The sequence below is a fragment of the Pundamilia nyererei genome, unplaced genomic scaffold, assembly GCF_000239375.1.
Source record: "Pundamilia nyererei isolate P.nyererei 1_Seehausen unplaced genomic scaffold, PunNye1.0 scaffold00049, whole genome shotgun sequence".
NCBI classification, from domain to species: Eukaryota; Metazoa; Chordata; class Actinopteri; order Cichliformes; family Cichlidae; genus Pundamilia; species Pundamilia nyererei.
This window is the reverse complement of record NW_005187450.1, coordinates 1129381-1156577: the sequence shown is the minus strand read 5'-3', so window position 1 is coordinate 1156577 and position 27197 is coordinate 1129381. Positions and strand designations below refer to the sequence as shown.

The window sequence follows — 27197 nt, the reverse complement described above, 5'->3', positions numbered from 1 at the left end:
TATATATAATCCTGAAAGTTCACACTATTAAGCATCTTCAGGCAGCAAACTCAAAGCGACCAATCATGACAGAACTTGTTTATAATAATGATGAGTGATTATGAGCAATAACAATGAAGACCATATATGGATCACTTCACAGAGTCTGTGTGTGTGTGTTCGTGTGTATATGTGTGTGTATTGGGGGGAGGGGGTGGGGGGGTGCCACCACGCTTAGCATATCCCAGATGTGCAAACCATATGCTCTGACTGAAATTAAAACAAAAAAGAAACAGTGAAACATGAAAGGGATTTTTAACTTTGTAAAGACAGTTAACAGTCGATACAGATAGGCTAATGGCCGAGAGAGGCCACATGAAAGAACCGGGGATGTTGGCATGCTTTTTGCACCACTTATTCCATTTCCTGCTCATAAGTTCACTGAGCAGATGGGAACCAAAGGCACAAGGAAGTTTAGATTTTCTGCCCCACAGACCGTTGTATATGATGCATGTAACTGCGCAACACCGCACGGTTATCATTTAGAGACGCTTTGGTGCATACCGGGAGGTCACAATAACAAAGGTGGAAAAAAAAAAGCAGTGGGACAAAATCGAAACCTCTTCAGCTATTTTGATCTATACCAGTAATTCTGTATGGGTGTTACATTTAAAGCACTCAAGTGAATAAATTTAACCCCCCCTTTCTATACTGCATATTGGATTTTCAAGAGTTATCTTATGATGAATAAAGTTCATTTAATTGTGCACACATAAAAAAAAAACTAGCACTGAATCTAGGTTTACTTTAAAAAACAAAAATTAAAAAAAAAAAAGGTCAAACTGCTTAATTTGGAAAAGAGCATCTGGAGGCAGGCTGTGACCCATCAGGAGTCTACTGAAAACATGTTGGAGAGTGCCCTCTGCTGTTGGTTTAGCGTACTGCAACGAGGGGAGCGACAGCTACAGCTGACATTACAGTAAATCAGAAGCTAAATTTGATCTGTTGTTGAAAAGAAAACAGTTTTTAAACACATAAAATTGATTCTACCATCTAAGAATCTTAGAATGACCGCTGACAAGCAATCTGTGAGCTTTTATTATGACTTTCTGTGATTTGAGTTCAAGTTGCTCTGAAAGGTGGCATCAGCTAACACAAGGTCTTCTCTTCATCAGCCTGTTTTGCTGCTCGGAAAGAGACGTGTTTATTTAACGCCTGCCTTTGTCTGAGTCTGGATAATGTCCACCCTGAGGCAATAGCTGGCAGAGGTCTGACGGTAATTCTGCTTGCACTGTATAATCAGCCTTCACTGACCACTGCGTCACCTTTCATGACTGCAAACAGATGTATGTGGTACCAGTTGGGTTTAAAAGGAAAAGGAGTAAAATAGGCCTTAAAGTAATTAAGATATATTACTTGAAGAATAATTTGACTTAACTAAATAAATAAATCGAATCCTACCAAATCCACTGCGGTTTTTTCTCCTTTTGCTGTTGTTCGTTCCTACTGGTTGTGTTGAGTTCCTGGTGCTCTTCATCAGGCTGAGCCAGCGTGGTAAGAGACATATGTGGTGTTTGGGCTGTGGCTGCTGACGTAAGCAAGTCTGACTCTACAGAAACATTTGTAGCTGCATGTAGAAAATCAAATAAACTAGTTGTATTCGTGTTAATGTCGATACTGGTGCCATTATCCAACACTGAAGTAGACACATCATCCCTTATTATCTCGTCAGCGTGGATATTAAAACTGCGGCCCTCTCTCTGCATGTGAGGAAGGTTAGTTGTGGGAAACTTTGCAGGCTTGAACGAATCTCTCTCTTTTAGGTTTTCTTCTGGGATGGTGACGAGGTCGGGCAAAGGCTCGTCCGTAGTTACAGTCTCACGTGTAGAGTCGAGTGTGGACGGGCTTATGTTGTTTGGGCCAGGAGAAGATGTGACATGTGATGATGTGTTTTTAGGTGCAGCTGTGGAGATAATGGTGATTTCAACAAAGGTGAGATTAAACAAGAACAATGCCACAATTTAATGACTGGTGCAGTGAATTCTGGCTTACAGGGATTGTGAAAAAACATGATTTGTGACAATGCAGCAAACACAGGTTTAATAATGAAGTTACACGAGTGCGATGTGAAAATTTGAAGCCACATTTTTTTAAAACAATTATTTCTACATTCTCAGCAGTAGCTTAACTGACACAAAACTATTTTAGAAATCTTAAAATATATCTATTAAGGATCTTTTTTTTCCCATGTTTTAACATTTTCATATTAACAAAACACTATAAGAAGTGGAACTGCAGGCTCACAATAACTGTCCACAGGGATGCATCCAATCATCCAGTTAAGATCTCTTTATTGCATTGTTACGACATATTTTGAAAATATATATATATATCTTGGATCCAATTTCAGAAGCATGTTGTGTCCCTATACACTCCAGGCACTTTGTTAAGTACACCTGCTTGTTAAAGAAAATATCTCATCAGCCAGTGAATGTAGCTGTGTAGCCATGTTTAGTGTGACCTGATTAGGTTCAAACCAAATCATTAGAATGGGGACGAATGTGATTTAAGTGACTTTGAACGTGGCGTAGTTGTTCATGTTCATGTTCATGTTCATGGGGTTTACACAGAATGGTCCAAAAAAGAGAGAAGAATGGACAAATAACAGTTGGTTGTAACCTAGGTATGCAGAAAAGCACTTCTGAACACATAACACCTCAAACCTCGAGGCAGACGGGCTACAGCAGTAGAAAACTACAGGAAGTGCCACTCCTATCAGCTAAGAACAGGTAACTGTGGCTGCAAAGGCAAAATTTTCAACACGGCAGCCAAAAAAATGCCCCAGAGCCAGAAAGCAGGAGAAGCTCAGTTAACACCGATATCAATCGAGCACATCCCTCAATTTATATTACACAGAATCAGTGACACCATAACATTAAAGTGGACAGATTATAAGTCACACTGTAAGTTCAAGTCCTGGTTCTAGCTTGTGACCCAAAGCCTAACTGTATGCATGCAGTATGTAGTTCCCTCATGAACTGCATTTTAGCTGCAAATATTTACTCAATCATTTTTACTCTCCACTGATTCAAAGAGGCATCTTTTCTGAAGGGTTCTGATAGCAGAGGGGTACGCTAGCAAATATATGACTTGTACTTCCTGACCTTGCTCCCTGTTATTTGTGGAAAATGTGTGCAAAAGCTGTTGATGTTAAATATTTATCCATTTAATTTTCTGCAGGTGTCTTATACAGTAGTAAATCAGTGCAGCGGCATTTTAAATTATATTTAGTGAGCCAAAGGAAAAAAGTGGTCCTTAAAAGAAGAAGGAGAGAAGAGAGCAGGATGAATATACAGCCAGGACTTTAGACTTCGGTGGCTCGAAAGATGAAGTGGTGATGGTTGAGTAGTTTTTCTTGGTGTTTTTTTAAAGGATTGAAACATTTTTAACACTCATATGCTGAAAATGTGCAATCACATTGTGATATATCTAGAAATTGTTCCACTGAAAAATAATTGTTTAAGGAGGGATTTTAAAATGAGTGCTATTGATATTGATATGACTGATTATTGCTATGTGATATTATTTTTATTTAATTTTTTAAACATTCTTTTGGAGGGGTGCAATGAAGAGTGGGAAATGTGAAGAGAGAGCGTAGGGCCATGGGTCAGAGATGAACCTAGACTGGCATCCAAAAGAGGATCCAACCCTGTACAGACAATGTGTACCTAATAAAGTGTCTGATGTGTGTATATTGGAGTGTTTTCATTAGCAGGATTGAAACATTAAGCGTCTGGCTGAGCAACAAACAAGAAGTGCCTGGTGTGACTACATTAAATGCCATGGTCAAGAAAACATCCAATAATTGATCACCTCTTTAGTTTTTACTGTGCTCATCAGCAGAAAACTCACCTATGCATGGCAGCGTGCTCTCCATGGTCCAGTGCATTTTGTGATTTGTCTCTCTGAAGGTGAGCACAGCATCCACCCTGTAGAACGGCTGCAGGAGCCGGTTGTCATCTGTGCAGGGCTGTAAAATAAACCTGGGTTAGATGTGTTACTCTTTAATGAATCCTCAAAGCCGCACAGTTTACTCATGTTAGTGTATGCTTTGACAGCCATGCACTACTATTTGGAGTCATACAGGTTTGTGTTTCAGCACTAACCTTTGTCTGGAGTATTTGGGCTGTGGGAATGGACAGAGTTACAAATTCACTCGTCTCATGCACTGTGAAAGTAACTGTCTGGATAACTGACAGGTCACTGAGTGTTAGTGCTTCATTGTGATCGGTGCCTCTTCTGGTCAAACCCATTCGGCGTTTGAGGATGTGCAGCACAGTCTTGTCTGCCGTGGATGCGTTCACTGAAATAAAATAAGATGTGTTAATGTGGTTAGTTAGTAACAAGTAATTATATTTGATGTATCTGTTTATAAGTATTTTCACTTGTTGCCAATTTCTATTTGATTACATTTGCACATTTGCTCTGTATTTTTTTAACATATATATATATATATAATGAGATATACGATGAGGTTGATACATTTTTGGACAATCATAAGTGTTTTTTAAATTTTGCTTCTCTGCACCATCACAGTGGATTATAAACCAAACAATCACCATGTGGGTAAAGTGCAAACTTTCAAATGGTTTAACAAAAATATTGCACAATATGTTTTGGAAATCAGCCATTGTTATATACAGTCTCCTACTTTCAGATGCTCAAAAGTTATCGGACAGTGGACTGGTAAAGCGTTTCGTGGCCTATTTCCTTATTGTTCAAAGAGCCTGACAACTAAAGTGGTTGACCACAGAAGTGCATTACATTTACATTGTTCAAAGAAAAGCAGCTTCATTACATCTAATGAACTCAAGAATGAGTCTCAAAGAGGTAAGCTTGTCATTGTTAAAGTCCACAATCAAGAGGAACCGTCATTAATGTAAATACAGAGGATTTACAACAAGGTGCTAACCACTGGTTAACCTCAAGAAGAAGTCTGGATTAGACTTTGTCAGAAAACATCTAAAAAAGCCTGCATGGTTCTGGTAAAATCAAGATTTGGTAAACTTCTCATACTGTTCCTGTTCTCATCATTCTGGTAAACCTGTACCAGAATGATGAGAATCGGAACATTATGCAGAATCAGAGGTAACAGGTCGAGGCAGTGTTTTGGTATGGATGTGTATGACTGCCACGGACACTGAATCACGAGTATTTTCTGATGATGTGACTCCTGATAGAAGTATGAGGACGAACTGTGGATTGATAATGATGCAAAGTAACCCAAGAGTTTCTCAATGGAAAGAAATCTGATATTCTTCAATGGTCAAGTCAGTCACCTGATCTCAACCCAACGCAGCATGTTTTTTAGTTAAGAAATACAAAACTGAAGGCAGAAAGGTCCACAAACAAGCAGCAACTGAAGGTGACTGCAGTGAAGACCTGGCCTAGTATCTCACTGGAGGAAACACAGCACTTAGAGAGCTCTATGGGCTCTAGATTTTACCCAGTCATTGACTGCAACAATCCTCGTGTTTAAAATCATGTTACTTTGTTCAGTTAATGTTGAACATTTGTATATGTTGAAGACTTTATATAAAAAATTGTTGTAATTCCTAAACAGTGCAATATTTTAGACAAACTCCTTTATTTAAGCTGGAGGTCTGTGCTTCAGTTACATCGTGGGGGTTTAATTTAAAATCGACTGTGTTGTGTACAGAGGCAAATTTACAAGAAGTGCGGCACTTTCAAAACTATTATTTCGTTTTCATCAGTCATCTGATGATTCCCACAGATTTAACTTGAGACCCTTTGGATCTGACCTTGAATCCACTGGACCAAGCTGAAACTTTGTAGCTTTAGTTCAAACTATGACCACATACAGAACTATTGTGAATACTTTGGAGTTAAGAATATTTTGGCTTTGGATTCAGGACTTTTACATTTAAATATTTTTAACATTTTTATAACTGATCCGTTCTCTTTAGAAGACAGAAAAAGAGCAAATGTCCCCACCCCACATGTTTTTATCAACATTAAACAAAAAATAGCCCAAGTGATTTTTACTGATGTAAAGGTCAGCACAGTGACAGGTTTTTGTTATTTTACAGAATATTAACCTTCTTCTTAAACTGCAAAAAAACATACTACATTTCTATAATAGATAGTGAAAAATTGTAGCTGTTGAACTGTAAAAGCTGTAACACAGATGAAAATACTGTTAAAAGTCCAACATTTATGCCCTCTTTTACATTTTCCAAAGCCACCCAGTGACTGGAGTCTGTGCCAGGCTGCTTCTGGCCCCCAGGCCTTGTGTTTGACACCCCTGCTCTAATTAAACTCAAACACTCACTATTGTTGTTGGTTAATTTTTTTTTTTTAAAGGAAAAATAACTTCCAGCTCCAATTCTGTCCTTGTTACCCACCTTTTGGACAAGTTGCTTCCATACTGTAGGCATATCTGTCTCTGACCAGCTTCAAATCCAAAAATTCCCCTTCATTTTCCATTATCTGTATTAACCAAACGGTAATTGAGTACATTTCAGTTGTAATACTAACAATAGTCACTAGGTGGCATAATGCTGTGTGAAGTCTCACGTTGACAGGCCTTAAGATCTCCCTCCTCCTGCCCTGAACTCTTATGTCTGTTACATTCACATCAATGTTCATCTGAATCAAGCTGGCATCCTCCAGAGCTACAAGGAGGTGATCGTCCAGACACAGCGACCACTGCAGCTGCAGCAAAAATCAGACAATAAATACCAAAAAAAAGTTAGACTTGCTTTCCAAACATTAAACATCTACAGACAAAATTGTGATCATTTAGAAGGTAATCAGAATTCCAGGCACTGAATGTAATTACTACCTCATTATCCCAGTTTCCATAGGGAATTTCTCTGATCACCTGAGGGCACACACAAATTATTTCTAGTAACAAAGCAAACCAATCCTAATATATAAATACAGTTAGGTTGAAATGTGGCAAAATGTTCATTGTTACCTGAACATATTCAGGGTCACAGAGGATTTGCTCTCTGCTTTGCACCACAGACATCACAGGGCACTTCATCGTGAAACTGTGATGCTGGCTTCCAAATCGATTCATCCTCCGCACCAAATTTAATGTTAAGACATTAAAGCCATTCTGAAAAGTCAATATAAACACAGATCATTATCACCACCAAGCCCAAGTGCAAGGCTAAAAGATTTGAGGTTGTAGATATGGATTGCATATTTCAGAAAAGAATGCCAAACCTGCTGCCGAACAAAACACCCGGTGTAGCTGACTCTAAAAACGTAGTTATCGTCGGGGTCGTTTTGCAGTGAGAATCCACAGGCAGACAGCTGGAGATTCAGGTGGTCCAGAGATGCAAGGTTGGCTTGTGAAAAGCAAGCAGCGGTTCAGAAATGACATGTTCAACATTAAATGAATGCTTTTTAAAGTCATTTATCTTGTCATAAAGATATACCTTGGATACTTAGCGCCCTCGACAGCCAGACCCTGAACTCCTCAATTCTTGCACTGTGCATCCACATCTCCATGTATTCAGGAAAGCAAACCACATCTTCTTCTGAAATTGCAGCAGGTAGATTTCTCACAAACACTAGGAACATAACAGCTTTAGCTCATAAGTGAATAAATGTTCACCTGTTAATCTTGCTGCAGAAGTTTGAATCCATTCTTGTTTCTGAATGAAAAATGCGCTCTTTGTGATAAAACACTGCAAAAAACTGTAGAAAAGAGCATCGAATGCAGCTTATATTTGAAAGACGATGTAGATATAACATTTATACATATCTCTGTTACTCACATAGCAAGGATGCCAACTCTGATGTGATCCATGGTGAAGTGATGGAAACGTCTGTGGATAGTCTTATTTGTAGGTGAGAGGTGGTGTCACTGGCCTGGATAGGTTAAAGCACAGGTGTGTTTACTTTGCTTTGTTAAAAGGCAAGTGAGAAAAAAAGCTTAAAAATAAAAGAACAATTGCTGTTTTGAGCATGTGTGAAAATAAACTTTACAGGATTGTGTCCTTTTGTGTTTGCCATCCATCATGAATTACCCCTTACACTTCCAGTGACCTCCTTTTATTAACCTTTATTGCTTTCTTGACATCGATGCAGAGATTGTTGCCCCTGTAATAAAATCTCACTTTACTTTACCTTCTATTAAATTGCGTCTTTAGGCACTTTGTTACTAGCAGCCTGTTGCAAAAACACATGATCATTTTATTGGTTGAATTTAGCAGGTAGAAATGGTATTTTACCCTGACAAGTTGATTCTCAAACTGCTGTTAGCCAAAAAAACGTCTTTTTTTTTTTTTGGCTTATTCTGTGTTGCAGAATAAAGGTTGTCATACCAAATGTTGACTTTCAAGCTCATAAGAATTGTGCATGCTCAGTGTTTGCCTTACAAACTGTATTTGCATGGATGTTTGCACATATTTTATTAATTTTCTGCAGCTATTTCCCTCTATCCTGTAAATTCTGTTTGTATGCATTTCGAAAACATTTTGTTCATTCATTTATGTCAGGGTACAGGGTTTTACGTACAGATTGTTAGGGAGTTAAATAAAAAAAATTCTAAAAAACGAATTGTAAATACAGTTAGAGTTACTTAACATTGAAAACGATTAGATTTGGTTCCTATTGTTTATTATTGTGTCAGTGATGTGCTTTAAAAATTACCACGAAGACCGGAAGTTTTAGTCTCTGTCTCTGTCTCCAATATCGGGCAATAATACTGGCTTACCAAAACATCGGTCGGGCTTTTCTTTTTTTTTTTTAATTTCTTCAAAACATTACACACCTTTTGTTTGGGCTCCTAGCTTCCTGTGAGACTTCAAAGGGTAACTCGGGAGCTTTATCCTTGGCACAAACAAGTTACGACACTTGATGAATGTAAAATAATAAGGAAGATTAGGTTTAACTTAAATTCACAAACGGTAACTGGCAATTGATAGTCAAAAATTAATCTATTCAGAAAACGTTTTCAAATTATTTTTTTGGCAGCCCCACAAATAAGAGTGCACCCTCCCAAGTCGATGATGTCATCTTTACAAGGTGAGCATCAGCAGCCATTTTGTTAGCTAGCTTGAGGTTAAAAGAGGTTAGCCGCGTGCAGCTGTATTGATATACTCGCTTTGGTGGTGAAATTGCGTCGAAGTCGATAACTCGTCGAAGTTGTTATTGACGTACAGTTTTCGGCCACGTGCTCGTAAGCACGAGGAGGAGTCGTGTATTTGTTGACAGCGCGTTGTAAAACTGGTCGGCCATTCATTTTTCGAGCTGACTTGAGTGTGCTAGCTCAGTGGCTAGCTGGCTAACTTGTTTACGAGTGTCATTTCTGGCAAAGAAAGCGTCCCGGCTTTCATGCCACCAGCTGTTAAACGCGAAAGAGTCGCAGAGTGACTGTTTCACGCAGTTCGCGTGTCTGCGCTTGTGTTACATTAGCTTCGCGCACAGTTAACAGAAGTAAACTAAAAGCCAGGGGCAGATCCGCTCGCACCACTCCGGTGTTTACTGATAACTTGAGCTCTCTCAGCTGACCGTGCTTGGACCAGAGCTCAGCCATCCTGGACACCATGTCAGAGCTTTACATTCGGGTGGCTGAGGAAGAAAATGAAGAACCCATGGAGATCCCGTCAGAGGACGATGGCACTGTTTTGCTGTCATCTGTAGCAGCGCAGTTTCCAGGGGCTTGCGGGTTGCGATACAGAAACCCAGAGACCCAGTGCATGAGGGGAGTCCGGCTTGTGGAGGGTGTCCTGCACCCACCGGAGAACGACTGGGGAAACCTAGTGTACATTGTCAATTACCCCAAAGGTATGCCAGGTGTTTGTGTCATTATAAACATGTAAGCAAATTGACAACCCTGCCCACAAACTGCCTGTTAAGTTGATTTGACTATAACTGGTTAAAAGTACCAATACATCGTATTACAATTAACGCTTTAATGCTCGGGATTGGTCCAAATTTGAACATAAAGGTGTTGTTCATATTGTAGTGAAGCTGCTTTGCCCAACACCTGCGCTGTATTTTAACTCGTATAAAAAATGTTTGTGACTGTACAGTAGTATTATATTACAAAATTCAGCAGCATCACAAACTGGAGCCTCCAAAAGATACTTTAAAGAGAGATTACTGTATTAGATTGGTCTAAAAAAACACAAATGACACCAACAAAAAACATTGTGAGGCAGGTGACTGAACTGGATTAAAGCTCTGTATTTAATAGCTTGCTTACTGAATGTGATCAAATCCTGCAGCAAGGTTGTGACAACTGTGGAAAATTATAACAGATTAGTTATTGCTGTTATGGCAACATGTTATTGAAATAGTGAACACAGTTGTATTTCGGTTTTTTGTTTGTTTGTTTGTTTGTTTTTAATTTAGGGGAGCTTTGTAAATATATAAGACAAGGGTTTTTTGATTGCTTTTTTCTCACTGGCATGATTTATTTATTCTTCATAGATAACAAAAGAAAGATGGAGGAAATAGACGCTGCCACAGTTGTGAAAATTAAAAGGGGCTTTCAGAAGACATCGGATCTTATTGTCCTCGGGTTGCCATGGAAAACAACAGAACAAGACCTCAAGGATTATTTCAGTACCTTTGGAGAGGTCATCATGGTGCAGGTATTGATGTGTCATGTGACTGTGACTGTTTTCTCAGTTCTTTTCTAGACATTGAGCGCAACAAGGGTATGACTTTTGTTTGTGTATTAATGAATTTGCTCACTTCGCCCATTTTCAGGTGAAGAGAGATGCAAAAACTGGCAATTCAAAAGGTTTTGGGTTCGTCCGGTTCACCGACTACGAGACGCAAACCAAAGTCATCGCTCAGCGACACATGATTGACGGGAGATGGTGTGACTGTAAACTTCCCAATTCAAAGGTGGGTTGGGCACGATTTTTACCGTGTCTCAAAGAAGTGCTTTGGTAGAAATTGATTTCTTCAGTGAATAAGGTTTGGTATAAATTCATTTTTAGGTTTATATGTAGGCTTACAGCACCTGTTACTGCTTGTTGATCTGTGTCACACGTTCACATGCATTCACTTCAGATAAGGATTGGGTTTCCACACTTACAAGCAGGCGTTTTAAAGTCATCGCAGTGGATTTTTTAAAAAAACGTTTAACACAGGTTACAAATGTTGATTAGATTTTGTAAAACTGAATCTGGATTGTTGAGCAGCATGACTTAAAATGAAATGGTGGTGCCCGTTCTTCCTTTCAGGCATGTCCCGATGAGCCGATGCGCAGCCGTAAAATCTTTGTTGGTCGCTGCACAGAGGACATGACAACCGATGATCTGAGGCAGTACTTCATGCAGTATGGTGAAGTCACAGACGTCTTCATTCCCAAACCTTTCCGGGCGTTTGCTTTTGTCACATTTGCTGATGACCAGGTAAGAGTGACCTTAAATGACGGGCTTTGAATATGAGTAGATGGTATTATACAGGAAGAGTGAGAAAGACCTAATATGTATGTTTAGATAAAACAAAAATCTATAATGTCAGTAATTATATGCATATAAGTTTGGTGTAGTAGTGGAAAACATGAGAGCTCAATTACAGATTTATACTGTAAATACCTCATGATACCTGGTATTTATAGTGTACGGAGTATTTATTTACCTGTAAGGAAAAAAAAGATACACAGACTTAGTAACTCATTTCTTTCTCAGGTTGCCCAAGCTCTGTGCGGAGAGGACCTGATCATCAAGGGTGTCAGTGTGCACATCTCCAATGCTGAGCCCAAACACAATAATAGTAGGCAAATGATGGATCGAGGGCGTTTTGGGGCTGGTGGGTTCAATCAGGGCTATGGCAGTAATCGCGGTGGACTAGGCAGCGGTAGCGGAGGGGTTAACTTCGGGGCTCTCGGTCTAAACCCAGCCATGGTCGCAGCTGCTCAGGCAGCGCTGCAGAGCAGTTGGGGAATGATGGGCATGCTGGCTAACCAGCAGGGTCTGACCACAACGGCAGGCACAGCCACTACAACCAGAGACCAGACCTATAGCTCTGCGAGCACCAGTTACAGCAGCCCAAACTCAGCTAGCCTTGGTTGGGCTGCGGGCACTAACACGGCCTCCAGCAGCGGCTTCAGCTCTGGCTTTGGTGCATCTATGGAGTCTAAGTCTTCTAGTTGGGGAATGTAGATAGCTAACTCTTTCTGTTGCTATAAGGCTGACCTGGTAAGTATACATATGAGGGGGAATGGCTTAGATATTATGTTATTTAAAAAAGAAAAAATACACTGCCTTTTATTTTGTTAAAGAGGAAATTTATACTTGTGTGTGACTTACGTAGTCATGCATTGAATGGGTGAGAAGTGTAGTTTGTTAGTGGAAGCTGCCACACTACCTGGTTTTGTTTTTTGAGAATATGTTACACAAATTTACTGTGCATGCAGGATAAAATAATTTATAAACATGCACGAGTATCTCAAGAGCCCCCTGATTGCCTCTTGTGAAATGATGGGCTTTCTATAATTACATATAAGTATATATATATGTATGTATGCATTTGATTTTATCTTTGTTTTTGTTTGACATCTTTTGGAAACGCCTTCATGGAAATCTCTTCTGCAGTTCACCAACTCTTTCCCAATTTCCCGGGAGGAAGCGCCTCATTGGCAGCAATGTTCGACAGATCTCAGTATCATTTCCCCTCCTCCCATGTGTAAATGCTTTGTCATCCAAGAACACAGCTTCACTCTGCATATACTGTATTAGACGGTGGGTGTTGTCTTTTTTTCCTCTCCCCCTTTTTTAATTTTTTTTAATTTTTGGGATATAGAAATTTTGTCTGCTGTTGTCACTTTTTGAGATCAGTGAGTGGGATTGGTGTTGGCCCGAGTGAGAGTGAGCGAACGGGAGAGCGAAATGAAAGAAAGCGGTGTGAGTAGGACTGTTGGTGCGGAGTTTTTTCTTTTTTTGTTGTTTGTTTTTCTTTTGGTTTGTTTTGTTTTTTTAATTCAAAAGAGACAAATGCCTGCGAGAGTTGAGAAGAACCTGTGGCTTTGTGCGAGTGTGAGAGGAAGAAACCAGTACGAGTGTGTTCACCATGGCCATCACAAGGACATTTATTGCATCTCGAGATCCCTACGGTCTCTTTCTCTCATTGTTTTCTATCAACCTTAAATCTTTAAAATCACAGTGAAATGTCAAGTGCTATGAGTATTTGTATCCTTTTGTAGCCTTCTCCTGCTATCTGATTTGACGTGAATGCTGTGTCTGGTTGTGTGCTTTACTTTCTCCTTGTTACCACCCTCTCTGTGTGAAAATGTGACCTTGTGCTAGTGAAGTCTGTGTGGGTGGGTGGGGTTGCGGGACACTGAAAGAGTGCTGAAGTTTGAAAGCGAGCTCAGAAGTTGATGTGGTGAATGTTTGACAAGTTCCCATTGAAAGTTTGTGTTTGAAGTGGTTACGAATGCATTTTCTATGTTTTGTGAATAAAGGGAAGTCTGAAATAAAATTGAATTTGACTAGGTATAATGCCCTCTTGATAGTCAATTATTTTTAACTTACTTTACATTAATTGAACTGCCAACACTTTAATTCACATGTATAGGGACCTCGGACACGGAAAGCCCAGGTTTTCGTCTGAGTGAAGGTTGGAGTCAGTTGCGTGGAAGACGAAGCCTTTGTTGGGTGTGCCGGTGCAAACCACAATGAACCTTAATCCTGAAAAGGATCTTCTTCACCTCACTTGCAAGAAACCTTGGACCACCAAATTTAGAGCGGACCATACTCTGTGACAATCAAGGTATTTTTGGGTTTTTTTGTCATACATAAAGATGTCACAGTTGGGACGAAAGTAACACCTGCTGCTTGGCAGCGATCATTCCTTTGTCTGGTCCCCAATCTGTGAGACAGGTCTTGCCTTTCTAAAACTGGGTGTTTGTCAGTAAACACTTTATTCTTTTGTCTCCCAACAGTCACTGACATCAAAGTATTAACCAGTCGGGTGTTTGATGTGGTTAAAAATGATATCGGTGTAGCAGGAAGCTGTCTAGTTCTGTTTACCTTGATTGTTAAGTGACTGAAATGTATCACCTGGCTGTTCTTTTTCTTTTTTTCATCAAAGGGACTTAACTGACTGAACAGCAGCAATTCACACATTGTATTCTGACATATTAGTATTGCATTGTTAAATAAAGGTTTGGAGTTTTTAATCATTGTGGTCTCTCAATGTAGATAAAATGTGACTTTTTTTCAGGCCATAATCTCTAGTTTTCCTTGCTTTTAATCCATATCTCTTTTTAGGATTTATTTGAAAACACGGATACAATTCAGATTTAGTCTTTTTGTTAAAACGGCTCTAGCATCCTGCAGAAAGCTAGCTCATATATAATGTATATAGAAGATTGACTATATAAACAGACTCTTTTACAGTCTTTGTTGGTGGATGTAATTTATATTTCCCTCCTGATGATGGTGCTGTTGTACAGTTTTTGCTGATTGTTGGACAGGACTCTCACATCCCCTTCATATATTAAAATTTGTTGATACTTTCCATTTTTAAACGGCTGTAAGAGTTTGTGAAAATTTCTCTGCACACTCAAGACTACTATGAAACTAAACGTACAAATCATCAGTTGACAATCAGGAATGCGTCTCTAAAGGTTGTATTTATGTGAAAGCAGGTTGTTGTTTTTTTCCAAAAACAACTTTTATCTAAAATCTTTTACACTCTAAATTACTTTTAATAATGTGTGGAAACCATGTGTTTTTATGGGCTGTCTGACAAGATTTCTGCAAACTTATTTTTGGTGTGAAATTATTTGAGATGAGCTCATTAAAACTGTACATAAATGCAGAAATTGTGATTTATTTATTTTTTTAAGAACTGAAAAAGGGCATCAAAACCAGATCAGTTTAAGTTTTACCTAAAAAAAATTAAATGAATAACAGAGAAGTCTGTACATCTCTCAGAATTACTCTGCAATAATACCAGAAGTACAAGATAGTGGGTTTAAATATTTTCTTTGTGCTTAAACATAACACAGCCATGATCTTTAAAAGGTCCTCCTAGAACTCAAATTCCCCATAGAGAATAACCTTTCTCACAGTGTGATTTAATGTGGTTTCTCCCACTGCAAGCAGGTTGCAAAGGTTTTCCAGAGGAATTTGTCTCAGCCTGATCTTTTCCAGGATGCAGTCTGGTTTCTGAGAGTGCTCTCTGCTGTATTGTCAGAGGTATGCACCAGGACTGTTTATCTGAATTAAACAAATGGGTCCATGAGAAAAAATTCTGTATTTTCATATGACTTGCAAGCAAAATTGTACCTAGATTTTTGTTTTTATAATTTAAATTAAAGTGGAGAACCAAGTGTGCATACGCCCAAACCTCTTGTTCCATCAGTCCCAGGTTGTCAGTGGTTGGTGGAGCGTAATATTGACGTACCAGACAAAATAATCTCACTCTTACTACACCTGCTGCACTCAGTCTCAGTTAGTTAGATCATATTTTAAGCCCTGCAGCCTCATTCATACACCCTCAAGCGTGACGCACTTCCAATTGACGTCAGTTCGATCCAAATTAAACCTCTCTCCACGTACCCACGCATTTTTATGGGTTTTTTTTTGTGATTTATTGTGATGTAAGCACAGAGTTCAAAGCTGTTTCTTCTGTTCTGCTATTCCTATAAGTAATTTGGAAATTTTACACAACATTTAGAAAGCATAATCTATCATTATGTTTTGTACTTGTATTTAATTTGCTTTATGTCACGAAGCAGAAGTATTCAAGCCTTTAACACTTAAGAGTTGTGACTTTCTGTATTTGTATTATCTCAATAACAATGAGCCACCACTGCATTGTGTGATAACTTCTTTCATTATAACCAGTTTGTAATTTACTTTAATGTACTTGACTACAATAAACGTTCAAGTTCTAAAGAAGAATTTTTAAAAAACTAAAATCTTCTGCCTTTTAAATTAAGCAAATTAACTGTAACGAAGCTTTGCCAGCCAGTATTTTAGTACACAAGCACAATTACTGAGCTGCTTGCTTTTTAAGGGCCCATGAAACCACATAAATTTTCAGCACTGGACCCGTATGTAAAATGCTGTTTTTAATGTGTCTTAAATGATTTATAGAAATGATTCTGATTTGGGGTTTGATCTTGACTAAAATCAGTGTTGACCGTCATCCAGTCCTCCTCCTCCTCCTGCATCGTCATCACGCTGTCTGGTGTCTCCTTGGTGCCTGCTTTGTCTGCACATGACTCAGAGGTGTCATCTTGCACCTGCCCTGCCTTAACTGAGCTCTAACAGCCTCTTGTGCTCTAATGCAACCCCTGCATGGCGTCAGGCCGCATTAAGAATACAAGGCCCTATTGTAGCGAGCTTCGCTCTGATAATAAAGCTGCATGTTTATGGTACTCGAAGTGTATATATGTAGTTAAGCATTGAAATGACGCAGTTTATATTGTTTTTGTTCTGCTGTGTACCCTTTCAGGATCAAAGCTCTGACATGAAGAGTCAAATGAGCTCTTTGAAGCGTCCCAAGATGGCCAAATGAAAGCCTGATGTTAACATCAATATGGTAATCACCAAAGCTATTGCAGCGCAGGTGCACTGAGGCGAGGCTTTGTTTACTGTTTAGCAGCAGGTGTAATAACAGCTGTGACACACTCCTGTCAGGTACAACAACCATCACTGCTGTACGAGTTAAAGCAGTCTTGTTAGCACAAGACTCTTTTTAGAGCGGCTGGGAATTTCCTGACAAGCCTGAAGTGCTTAAAGGATTACATTTTGGTTTTTTGGGTTGTTTTTTCTTTTAAATCAAGATTGTTATAAAATACACTTTATGAACGTAGAAACTGAGGTGAGTAATTCTGGAGAGTTGAATGTGTTTAAGGTGAGAAGGTGTTTTATGCTTCTAATGGGCAGCTAACTGTAGACCAGTACAGGAAATGAAGGTAATTTCATCAGGCCCCAATCAGCCCAAATAGCAAAGAGAAATTAAAAATTATTACCTTTAAAAGAGTTCAGATCTTAGGAGGTTGAATATTCACACTCACTTCATTAGATGTACCTTACTAGTACTGTGTCGGGCCCCCTTTTGCTTTCAGAAATGTTTTAAGTCTCTGTAGCACAGATTCAGGACGGTGATGGAAAAAGCCTTCAAGATTTTGGTCCTTATTGACATGATTACAGCACATCGTTGCTGCAGGTTTCTGACATGTACATCCGGGATCTGACTCTGTTTCAATTCAATTCAATTTTATTTATATAGCGCCAAATCACAACAAAAGTCGCCTCAAGGCGCTTCATAGGTAGGTTCATAGGTTTCACTGCATCCAAAAGGTGCTCTTCCTGTCTGAGCATTGGTGACTGTGGGGGCCATTTGAGTACAGTGAACTCGCTCAGACCAGTTTGAGATGATTTGAGCTTTGTGATAGGGTTATATCCTAATGGAAGCAGCCATCAGGTACACTGTGGATAAGGTGAAACAATGCTCATTTGATACTAAAGAGCCTAAAGTGAACTCTATAATAACATTACACCACCAGCAACCTGAAACACTGACACAACTCCATGCTTTCATGTTGTGTATGCTGCCCACTGTCTCTGGAAAAGTGTTGTTTTAAGCACTTCTTTGAGAACTACTTCTGCTGCAGCAGCCATTGTCTTGCCAAAAAACGACCTTCTGCAACTCAAACAATTAGCACATTTTTTCTAAAACAAACGTCTCCAGCCAAATAAGTGCTCACGAGGAGCTGGCTAAATGAAAGCCAGTGACATTTGGCCATTTTCCAGTTTTGAAGACAAAATATTAAAAACTTTGACAGGCTTTACACCCTCGTCTCTTCTCTCCAGTAGTAGTAAATGTCTAAAAATAACACTTTTATGAAAGCACAGATTAAAAAATTAGGCTAAAGGCCTCTGAGTGATGCTGACCGAAGACACGTGGGAGTTGCTGGAGGTAGCCCATTTCCTTCAGGCTTTGAGGTGTTGCGTATTCATAGATGCTCTTCTGCATACCTTAGTTGTAATGAGTGGTTATTTGGCCGCTCTATTGCCTTCTTATGAGCAGTTCGGCCATTCTCCTCTGACCTCTGATATCAACAGAGAACTGCTGCTCACTTGTTACTTTCTTTTTCCAGACCATTTTCTGTAAACCCTAGAGATGATTGTGCAGAAAAATCTACTTCTATTAGCAGTTTTGGCAATACTAACACCATCCTGTCTGGCACCAACAACCCTGCCACGTTTAAAGTCGCTTAAATCACCTTTCTTCCCCATTCTGATGTTTGGTTTGAATTTCAATAGGTTGTCTTGACCACATCTACAAGCCTGCATGCATTGATTTGCTGCTATCTGACTGGCTGATTAACTATTTGCATTGATGCGCAGTTTAACCGGTATACCCAATAAACAGCGGTTTATTTATCTAAGAATTGTTTCTAAGGTTTCAAAGCCAATCCTAAATAGTCCAGACCCAGGATAGGGTTTAATGATGGTGTTGTGTTCACCGTATTATAGTAATGTATGAGTATATGGAGGCCGGACACTACAGCATCTTAATCCTTTAAATCAGTTACAGTAATGTCGCCTTAGGGAAACTTGTGATGCTGAGTTTTAAATGAGTCTTTGAACTTGTGCTGTAATTTTTATAGTGACCTGCTGTATTTGAAGTCAGTTTCTCCCATGTTATTTAAATTGTAGAGCAACCTAACATTGTGTTGTCTCACAGTTTATTGTACTGTATGCTACAGTATCATTGAATAAGTCTCCACGTTGGTGTCCACTAAAACAGTGAAGGGTTTAGTAGTGTTAACATGAGTTTGTGCATGTGTAAAGAAATGTGTCAGGGTCTTAGGGCCACCTGCTGGACAACCTCTGAAAAGACAACACATGAAATGGTTTATTTGTCATTTCACTGTGGTGACCTGTTAATATTTTTGATATTCTTTTGATACAGATCGGTACGTGTAGCTACAGATTTTAATTATTCTTACCATCTGGAATTGGCAGTGCATTCACTTGGCAAGCAAAAGATTGCTGGTTCAATTCCCACCGGAGACACATCCCCTTTAGGGTTGCGTCAGGAGTGTCATGTGGTGTGAAACTCCACCGTATCAGACGTGTGGAGCTACTTGGTGTTTTTAAAATAAAGTTGTTTTATAAATTATGTCTTCGTCAGTGTTAAATGGTTATGTAGATCAGAATGTCTTTGCCTTTAAAATGCAGGTCACGATTATATATCACGGTCCTCTGGAACTTGTTGCCTTATTTAGTATCACACACTTCAATCCTGTTTACAGCATCCAGACAGTTAAGGACCATTCAAGCTAATTATAGAGGGATTGAAAATCTTTATTTAGCCTAACACAGCACAGTGCAAGGGTTCACCTTAATCCAGTGTTAACACCGTGGACCCCGTGCCCAACATGACTGTGGAACAGTATCCTGGCGGCCTGTGTAATATCGAGATGGAGTCACACATCCCCTCTGACTACATCAAAATACACAGGAGGTGTCTACAGTGCACATAATCTATTGTTCCACCTCTTGATAAATATAACCGCAACAAGTCTCTGTGAGAAGTAAAAAGTTGGTTGAAGTAGATTCTGGGTCCTAGATGGTGGAAAGTTGAAAGATGGAATGTTTAAAATCTTCACTTGTTGATAACGTCCCCTCGTCCTCGGTCTTCCATTGTGTTTGTTTTTGGGTGTTGTGAAGATCTCCCTTAAGCATTGTAGGATGAAGAGGAGACATTTCCACCATGACCTGTCCAGTTGGTGTGGATGAAATGACCGGGGTTTGAGAGTAGCTCATATGTGTGGGCTCCAAAGTAGTCCCTCTGAGCCTAAAAACAAAGCCAGATACAGTTACCTTTTTAAAATCTGCAAATCCTTAAAATATTTTAACCAAAAGAAAAAAGGATTTTATAGCATCTAGATTCCAGCACAAGGCTCGAGCTACAAGGGATCTTTTATTGTGATATACCTCCTATAGTGGAGGCGTGACCGTTTCCAGAATTGTGTTACCTGGAGAAGGTTGGCAGGCAGCTTGTCATGTCTGTAGCCATCATAGAAGGACAGAGCGGTAGTGAAACAGGGCATGGGGATGCCATGTTGGACTCCAGTGCTGACTGTTCTGCGCCATGACTCCTACAGCAGGAGAGTAAACAGAATGAAGACATAATTAAGTTTGTTTACAGGACCAAATTAAATCACTGTGAATCTGGTCATAAATTAGAGGTCATCTCAAGGCTTTTGGTAACCAAAACAATCACTGCAGCATTTTTCATCAGCTCAAATTCTGCAGGACTCACTATGACTGCAAAACTTGCAAAGGAAAAACCTGTAAAGTGGGAAGGGGAGAAGAAGAAAAAAAATGTATTGTGTACTTGGGTCTATTGGGATGGATTCAATTCTGATCATCTTCACACACTTTTAATTAGTTCATCAGTTTAATGTAAAGGGAACCCAGACCACTATATCACAAATCAACCAGAGGGCTGGTGACTACAAGACAAGTCGTACTGTTGCTTCACTCCTTTTCTATATTTAAAAAAAAAGAGGAAATAACTTGTTTTTTTGTGCCTTTGTCAATGTGGTGATTGCAGGTTATTGCTTGGCCACTTCCTCATACCTGGCAGTCTTGCACAGCGTTACTGAAGAAAGTGTCCAGCAGCAAGTTCTGCAGCTCGGCGTTCCTGTCGAAAGCCTCTTTGATTTTACCCAAGAAGACACTGGAAGAGGAAAAGCAGTGTTAATGTTCTCCAGACATACTGTAATAAAAACTCCATTTAAACAAAGTTCAATGCCCTTTGAGAACTTCATCCCCATTAGCTGGCTGGTGACTGTACACTGCAAATTATGAGTGTTAAATGTGCGATTGTGCAACAACTGTGCCAGGTTACACAAAGTAAACCAGTGTCACAATCACAATTTCCTCATTCTTGTCTCTCAATATGATTTTATGGGAAGAGTCCTTTTGTTCCTCTCTTTTCTCACTTTAACATTACAACACATTGACAAAAAGGCAATTTTACAACCTTATGGCACTGCAAAAGGTTTTTCTTGCACTTAAAGAAACTGCAGCTTAACTCAAATGTTCTTAAATCTTAAGCAACAAAAACTTCTGTTTTTGTTGGGCTTTCTTAACAAGGCCTCTCGCCCCCACTGTTTGGACAACAGTGTTGAAACTTTTGCACAACATGGAAGTGAGGCAAACTTCTGCTGTGTGGACACATGAGGGCAAAAGTACCTTCGAATGATGCAGCCTCCTCTCCACATCAGGGCGATCGCACCATAGTTGAGCGTCCAGCCAAACTCGTTGGCTGCCTGGCGCAGCAGCATGAATCCCTGCGCGTAGGAAATGATCTTGGACGCATACAGGGCCTGGACAAATGAAAACATAACAATTTTCATATTACTTTCAGTGTTTAAAATCTCTATTCATCACTTCTGATACCTGTTAATCTCAAAGGGTGCGCAAACATTTTTACTTTGGCCTCTCTGTAGCATGCTGCCCTAAACTGGCCCATTTAGAGTAAATGCATTTACTGTGGGTTTTACCTTTCTGATGTCTTCTAGGAAGGTAGCCTTGTTGCCGCTGAATTTGACCCCCTGTGGCCCAGACAGGCTGCGGCTGGCCTCCACTCTCTCATCCTTTAGAGAAGACAGACATCTGGCAAAGACAGCCTCCCCTGGGAGACAAGAGGATGAAAGAAAGGAGAGGAAAGAAGAGGGACAGCATTAGTGCATATACTACACACACCGCTTTGAGTGTCACATAAACTAACTGCCCAGCTTCTTTTTTTTTGCTTTTTTTTGTTTAAATAGTAATTTAGGTTTCCCGAGATCTCAAAAAATGACAAAGCATTGCATAGAATTTCCAAGCTGATAGTCACAGCGACTCTGTGCTATCAGCCAACGCTCGAGCGACAGCATGACTCAGCAGTGTTTGCAATAGTGTTTGGTAAAGCAGGCGTGCCAAAGCTACAGCAGACAAACTCAAGGTTTCCCAGATTAGAGAGGATCATTTCCTTGCCACTAACTGAGGACAGTAGGGAAAAAAAAAAAAAACCTGTTGGGTCAGCATGACTTGCTAAAACCTGCACTGCTCTATAACGTAAAAACTGTCCTAGTGAGGAATGTGATCCCTGCTGGGTGAGAGCGCCTCCTGTGCATGCTGCTTCGCCCTGATAGGCTTAGTTCTCACACAATGAAGCCTTTTATTCTGCACCCATCCCTCTCTATCACAGCAGGGTATCCAACACAGACAGGGAACATGCAAACACAGCAATTTAAAAAAAAAATCTCACTTGTGGGTACATTGGATACATTTTCCATATAGTTTACCCTGCATGCTTTTAAAGTTAATCATATAAAGCTTGCTTCTTGTTTAGGTCTGTTTATGAAACAGACTATGATACAGTCACAGCAAAGACCAAAGCCAAATCCCCTTTATGTCACCTGACATGCCATCAGAATAGCCTTCAAGCTTCTTACAGGCAACAACATATTGATCACATTCTCTAAAAGAGGCTCACAGCCAATGCTGTGTTTGCCAGCTGACAGATCCAAAGTATAAGCCCAAGAAATCTGATCATTAAAGGGTAATTTGATAAGTGGCTTTTGCAGTATTGGTACATGACACTAGCCTTTATGAGTAGTTCATTGCTTTAAGCCTCCTTTCTTCCTCTTACCGATCAGTGTGACAGGTGTCCCGTACTCGAGGGCTGAAATGGCCGTCCACTTCCCTGTGCCTTTCTGTCCAGCACTGTCGCGGATTTTGGGTAGCAGATGTTTACCGTCAGAGTCTTTGTATTTAAGGATGTTAGCTGTGATCTCAATCAGGAAGGAGTCCAGCTCAGTCTTGTTCCAGCTGTCAAAAGCCTTAAAAAACAAAACAAAAAATCAAAAAACACATATTGTCTTTATATTTTACATAATTAATACTGCCAGACAAATGTGAAAGCGGTGTCATAGAAGTACAACAAGCGCACCTTTGCCATCTCATCATGGTCCATACCCAAGACATCCTTCATCAGGTGATAGGCCTCACAGATCAGCTGCATATCTCCATACTCAATGCCGTTATGGACCATTTTCACAAAATGACCCGCACCCTCATCGCCAACCTGCTCAAGCCACACAATATTTGTTAGATGATTTGGCATAATAATAACAACAAATATATATTTAATAAACATTAAATATACATCACTCACCCAGTCACAACAAGGCTCTCCTGTTCCAACTTTGGCAGCGATGCTCTGGAAGATGTCCTTTATGTATGGCCTATAAAATAAACATTAAGTTACACTCTGCAATTGATAAATGTTCACTGATTTTTAACACACATGAAATGAAGCTGACGACTTACCAGGCCTCTTTATGCCCACCAGGCATGAGTGAGGGTCCATAGCGTGCACCCTCCTCTCCACCACTCACTCCACTGCCAACAAACAGCAGGCCCTTCTCTTTCAGACTCTTGCACCGCCGCTATAGGATAGAAGTGCATGAGCTATGGTGATATACTCTGAAATAAAGAGGTTTTGCTCCACAGTGAATGTTTATGACTTACTGTCGTGTCTCTGTATTCAGAGTTGCCACCATCAATGATGATGTCCCCAGCCTCAAGAAGAGGAACCTGAGAATTAACAGATGTAGTACAAACCCAATAAATATATGCAGGTCGGATGCAGTTTCTAAACTTTAGCCTAGTTCAGGACTGACTGCTCACCAGCTTGTCAATGAAGTCATCCACAGCCTGTCCAGCCTTGACCAGCAGGATGATCCTCCTGGGCTTCTTGAGCTTGGTCACCATGTCTTCCAGAGATTCTGCTCCAATCACCTTGGAGCCTTTAGCCTCGTTCTGCAGGAAGTCATGCACCTTGGACACAGTACGGTTGTAAGCGCAGACCTGTTGGAAAGATATTGAATGAGTGAAAGAAAAGTGGAACAGGTTATGCAGGGAGTAGCAGCAACACACACAGGAGGCATCAACTTACCACAAAGCCGTGGTCATTCATGTTCATGATGAGGTTCTGGCCCATGACGGCCAAACCAATTAGTGCAATGTCTGCTCTGAGGAAACAAGAATCACATCACAGGTGAGAAGATCGGATAGTCTGGCTTCAGGGTAATTATCAAAACAGCCTTCTGTCTACTATCCCTCAAGTCATCCAGTGTATTTTTATTTCAAGTAAATTAAAACATGGGCTTCAGAGTCCTCACTCCGAAGATCCCTTTAATTTCCCAGAGTCCATAGCGACCATCACCCCATTCAGTGCTGCACAGACCACACATATTTCTACCAAACTCTAAAGCTGACCCCGGTCAGATAACAGCACCGTTAGCATTAACTACTAAAGAAGATTACTCTCAGCAAAGGAGAAAAACAAAAGAACCTCAACTAGTAGGTATAACCTTTCTATTGCCCCGACTTTGTACAAAAAAGACACAACAGAAGAAGAAACAAAGAAACAAGTGGAGGACTTACTCAGCCATTGTGTTCTGTGGGCAAAGTAACTGTAAGGTAACTGTATTAAAATGACAGTCGAGCTCGCACACCAGTCCTTTCCTTCAGATTTCCTCCTTGCTCGTTTTCCACTTCCTCGTTCTCATCTAAACTTGACTGAGACTCTTAGGTACGCCCACGTAGAGCAAGAACCAATCGAAGAGCTTTCTGCAAACAAGCCACGTCCGAGGCTAAATTTGATTGGTCTAGAATTCTGAGCAGAGCTATCGCTTTTCCTGTTGGCTTCCCCGGAAGTCACTCACGAAGCTTCAGTGCACGCCATACGTCTGCTTGATGAGGGACCTGTTTCAGAAATGGATTTTCCTCTTTAAGTATCCAGACAGTCAAACTTGTCTTGACTAGTAAGTTTAAGAACAACATTTTAACTTGATGATTTTGCCTTGTCAGTCTCCCAGTTGGACACCTCGTTTCTATTGGCAGCGGTCAAATGCGTCAGACCCGAGAGCTGCGCTTGCGCCACAATAGACTATGTGTCTATATATCTATAAGTCAATGAATTCCGTTTTCTTTTTCTCTGGTGAAAATCTGAACAAGTACATTGTGTATTTCATCTTTTAATCACAAATGCAGAAGATAAGCCCATTTTTTTTAGCTGTTTAGTAAGTAAGTAAGTAAAATTTATTTATATAGCGCTTTTCACAGATAAAAATCGCAAAGTGCTTAATGGAAATATAAAACAATGTAACAGTAATGTAAAACAATAAAAACAACATAAGTAAACAAATTAAGTAAATGCTTTTCTAAATAAAAATGTCTTCAGCTGTTTTTTAAAAGAATCATTAGCAAATGTCCTTCTTATCACAACATCTAAATTTTATGATTTCAGTATATATACTGAAATGATTACACGCCCAGCAAGTTTTCTAGAAGAAGAATTGCCTATATATTTTTAGTAGATTATGCAACAGCACAATCTAATAATTTTAGTCAATTTTCCTGTTGCTAACTAGCTCAATGCATTACAGACAGAGGATATGGATGGAGTAGACATTGATTCTTTTCATGTTAAGTTATATTTCACACATTCTGGCACAGGAAAGATGTTCTTGGCTGTCTTTGTTTGAAAATTACTGCAAAATTAAATGAGGTTCAGTTGGAGCTTTAAACGTTAACATAAAGGTTCAGTTGGTGATGCATGTAAGTTTCACACAGTAGAAATGTGTATTTATTTCTTATATTGGTTTTATTCTGATTTTAGTGTTTATTTGTAAGTGTAGTTTTTATTTGCATGATTTTATGCTGTTTGTGTCACATGTTTTTAGTGTGTTATTTTACATTGTTTTAATCCACTGTGGATTTGCTGGGCATGGGAGAAATTAGCTGATTGTGATCACTTGCTGAGGGATGGGTGTGTCCAGAGGTGTCCTTTCAGCTGTTTATAGGACTTATGAAAAGGAAGCAAGCTGAGCAGTGGAAGCAGAGAGGCCCCAGATGGGAAGAGGAAGGCAGGAAGGCCAAGCCAAAAAGAAGGGTCGCACCCCCACGATCATGCCGCGGAGACTGACCAGTCAGCGTGATGTGGCGACCCAGTCCCGACAGCAGGAATGGCGACAGTAGGAGACAATGTGTGTGATTGACAGCAGGGTAGATGTATACCACTGCCTGCATTTGTCAGTAGTGTCTCACTGTTGTTCACTGGGTGCAGCCGTGTTGGGAGAGGGTCTCCATGGCTGTAAGCCAGGGCAGCTTCTGGGATGATGGTTCTGGCTCCTATTTGTTTTTACTTACAGGGCGATGACGTGAGTTTCGTTTCATTTTCTTACCCCACCCCCAACCAGTCGAGGCAGACTGTGCCCCTCCCTGAGCCTGGTTCTGCCGAAAATGGAGTTCTTCCTTCCCACTGTTGCCAAGTGCTTCGCCATAGGGGATCATTTGATTGTCGGGGCTTTCTCTGTATTATTGCACAACCTTTATCTTACCATATATTGCAAGTTTATATGTTGTGAATTGGCTTAATGTAAATCAAATTGAACTGCATTCAATTAAAACTAAATATAACTTGTAATCAAATCTATTCAAATGTAAAGTCATCTCACTCAATTTGGACAACTAGCACTGAAAAATACACCGACATCCTCTGTTTCCCAATTAGCAGACCAGAGGTTGCTGTTTTATTCATGACTCAATACTTGAATGGTTTTATCCTGTTTATAAATAAACAAAAATGACATTGCTTCATTGTATGATTAATTCTTTGTCTGTGTCAGTCCTTAATACACACACATGTATACAATATTTCTAGTTGCCATAGTCTCGGGAGATCCTATGCTCTGTATCTCATACTTTTCTTCACTGTTTACCTCATTCTGCCCAATAAAATGTACATTTTTTTTGTAAACAATGACTTGTTTTATGGCATTACAAAAAATAAATAAATAAAAAAAAATAATCGCCATATGAGGACGTACTTTAAAAGAAAAAAAAAATGACATAATGAAGTAACAACTTCCTGGGCATTATCACCACTTTGCATTATACAAATCAAGTAAACAAACACAGGGCTATTTATCATATAACTAACTTTTGGGTATGTGGGATAAAAGGATAGGAGCTTCAAATGTTGTGCCTCCATAATTATTCTAGAGTGTTTACCTTAAAGTGTTCAGCAACTGCTGCGATTTGGTGCTACATACATAAACTTTAAGTGAATTAATCCACCTGTTCACAGGAGATCACAGGAAGATGACACCAAACATCAGAAGATCT

At 39.8% G+C, this 27197-nt stretch overlaps 4 protein-coding genes across 5 annotated transcripts in view; 1 reads left to right on the top strand and 3 right to left on the bottom strand.

The window, feature by feature from the left end:
• Positions 1-1436: 1436 nt before the first annotated feature.
• ciroz (ciliated left-right organizer protein containing ZP-N domains) lies at positions 1437-8976 on the bottom strand. Its single transcript, XM_005733060.1, has 12 exons — positions 8789-8976; positions 7791-7884; positions 7628-7710; positions 7449-7547; positions 7234-7358; positions 6980-7123; positions 6845-6883; positions 6577-6714; positions 6405-6489; positions 4146-4342; positions 3892-4009; positions 1437-1942 (listed from the first exon to the last, which is right to left on the bottom strand). The coding sequence occupies exons 2-12, from the start codon at positions 7820-7822 to the stop codon at positions 1437-1439; spliced, it is 1566 nt and encodes a 521-aa protein (XP_005733117.1). The 5' UTR covers positions 7823-7884; positions 8789-8976.
• A 68-nt stretch (positions 8977-9044) lies between these two features.
• tardbpa (TAR DNA binding protein a) lies at positions 9045-14158 on the top strand. Of its 2 annotated transcripts, XR_311722.2 has the most exons (7): positions 9047-9804; positions 10453-10616; positions 10735-10875; positions 11217-11387; positions 11667-11751; positions 12573-12719; positions 13555-14158. XR_311722.2 is itself a non-coding variant. In XM_005732924.2 (5 exons), exons 1-5 carry the CDS (start codon positions 9564-9566, stop codon positions 12138-12140), a joined length of 1191 nt encoding a protein of 396 aa, XP_005732981.1. In that variant the 5' UTR covers positions 9045-9563; the 3' UTR covers positions 12141-12641. The 2 variants fall into 2 exon arrangements, 1 of the variants encoding a protein (XP_005732981.1); XM_005732924.2 differs by lacking the exon at positions 13555-14158 and having other exon boundaries at positions 9045-9804; positions 11667-12641.
• Positions 14159-19289: 5131 nt separating this feature from the next.
• On the bottom strand, positions 19290-24607 carry pgd (phosphogluconate dehydrogenase). The gene is made up of 13 exons (XM_005732923.1): positions 24453-24607; positions 23962-24037; positions 23694-23873; positions 23535-23600; positions 23334-23452; positions 23179-23248; positions 22954-23088; positions 22654-22843; positions 21521-21651; positions 21210-21343; positions 20592-20691; positions 19985-20107; positions 19290-19803 (listed from the first exon to the last, which is right to left on the bottom strand). The coding sequence occupies exons 1-13, from the start codon at positions 24458-24460 to the stop codon at positions 19684-19686; spliced, it is 1452 nt and encodes a 483-aa protein (XP_005732980.1). The 5' UTR covers positions 24461-24607; the 3' UTR covers positions 19290-19683.
• Positions 24608-27163: 2556 nt separating this feature from the next.
• LOC102204402 (kinesin-like protein KIF1B) overlaps positions 27164-27197 on the bottom strand; it is a gene marked incomplete at its 5' end in the record, with an annotated part of 6353 nt that continues 6319 nt past the window's right edge. The window contains one exon of the mRNA XM_013910789.1: positions 27164-27195. Within this exon, the coding sequence (XP_013766243.1) occupies positions 27164-27195 (32 nt within the window). The remainder of the gene's footprint in view (positions 27196-27197) is intronic.

Bases quoted from the DNA above. Each gene is read 5' to 3' on its own strand.
- pgd (XM_005732923.1), bottom strand. The intron at 23,601-23,693 runs GTGAGCAGTCAG...GTTAATTCTCAG, and splicing joins ATGACTTCATTGACAAGCTG to GTTCCTCTTCTTGAGGCTGG. The intron at 23,453-23,534 runs GTAAGTCATAAA...TCTATCCTATAG, and splicing joins CTGAATACAGAGACACGACA to CGGCGGTGCAAGAGTCTGAA.
- ciroz (XM_005733060.1), bottom strand. From the start codon at position 7,822: ATGGATCACATCAGAGTTGGCATCCTTGCTAT. The intron at 7,359-7,448 runs GTATATCTTTAT...GCTTTTCACAAG, and splicing joins GAGGGCGCTAAGTATCCAAG to CCAACCTTGCATCTCTGGAC. The intron at 6,884-6,979 runs GTAACAATGAAC...GTGTGCCCTCAG, and splicing joins GTGACCCTGAATATGTTCAG to GTGATCAGAGAAATTCCCTA.
- tardbpa (XM_005732924.2), top strand. From the start codon at position 9,564: ATGTCAGAGCTTTACATTCGGGTGGCTGAGGAAGAAAATGAAGAACCC. The intron at 10,876-11,216 runs GTGGGTTGGGCA...TCTTCCTTTCAG, and splicing joins GTAAACTTCCCAATTCAAAG to GCATGTCCCGATGAGCCGAT. The intron at 11,388-11,666 runs GTAAGAGTGACC...TTTCTTTCTCAG, and splicing joins TCACATTTGCTGATGACCAG to GTTGCCCAAGCTCTGTGCGG.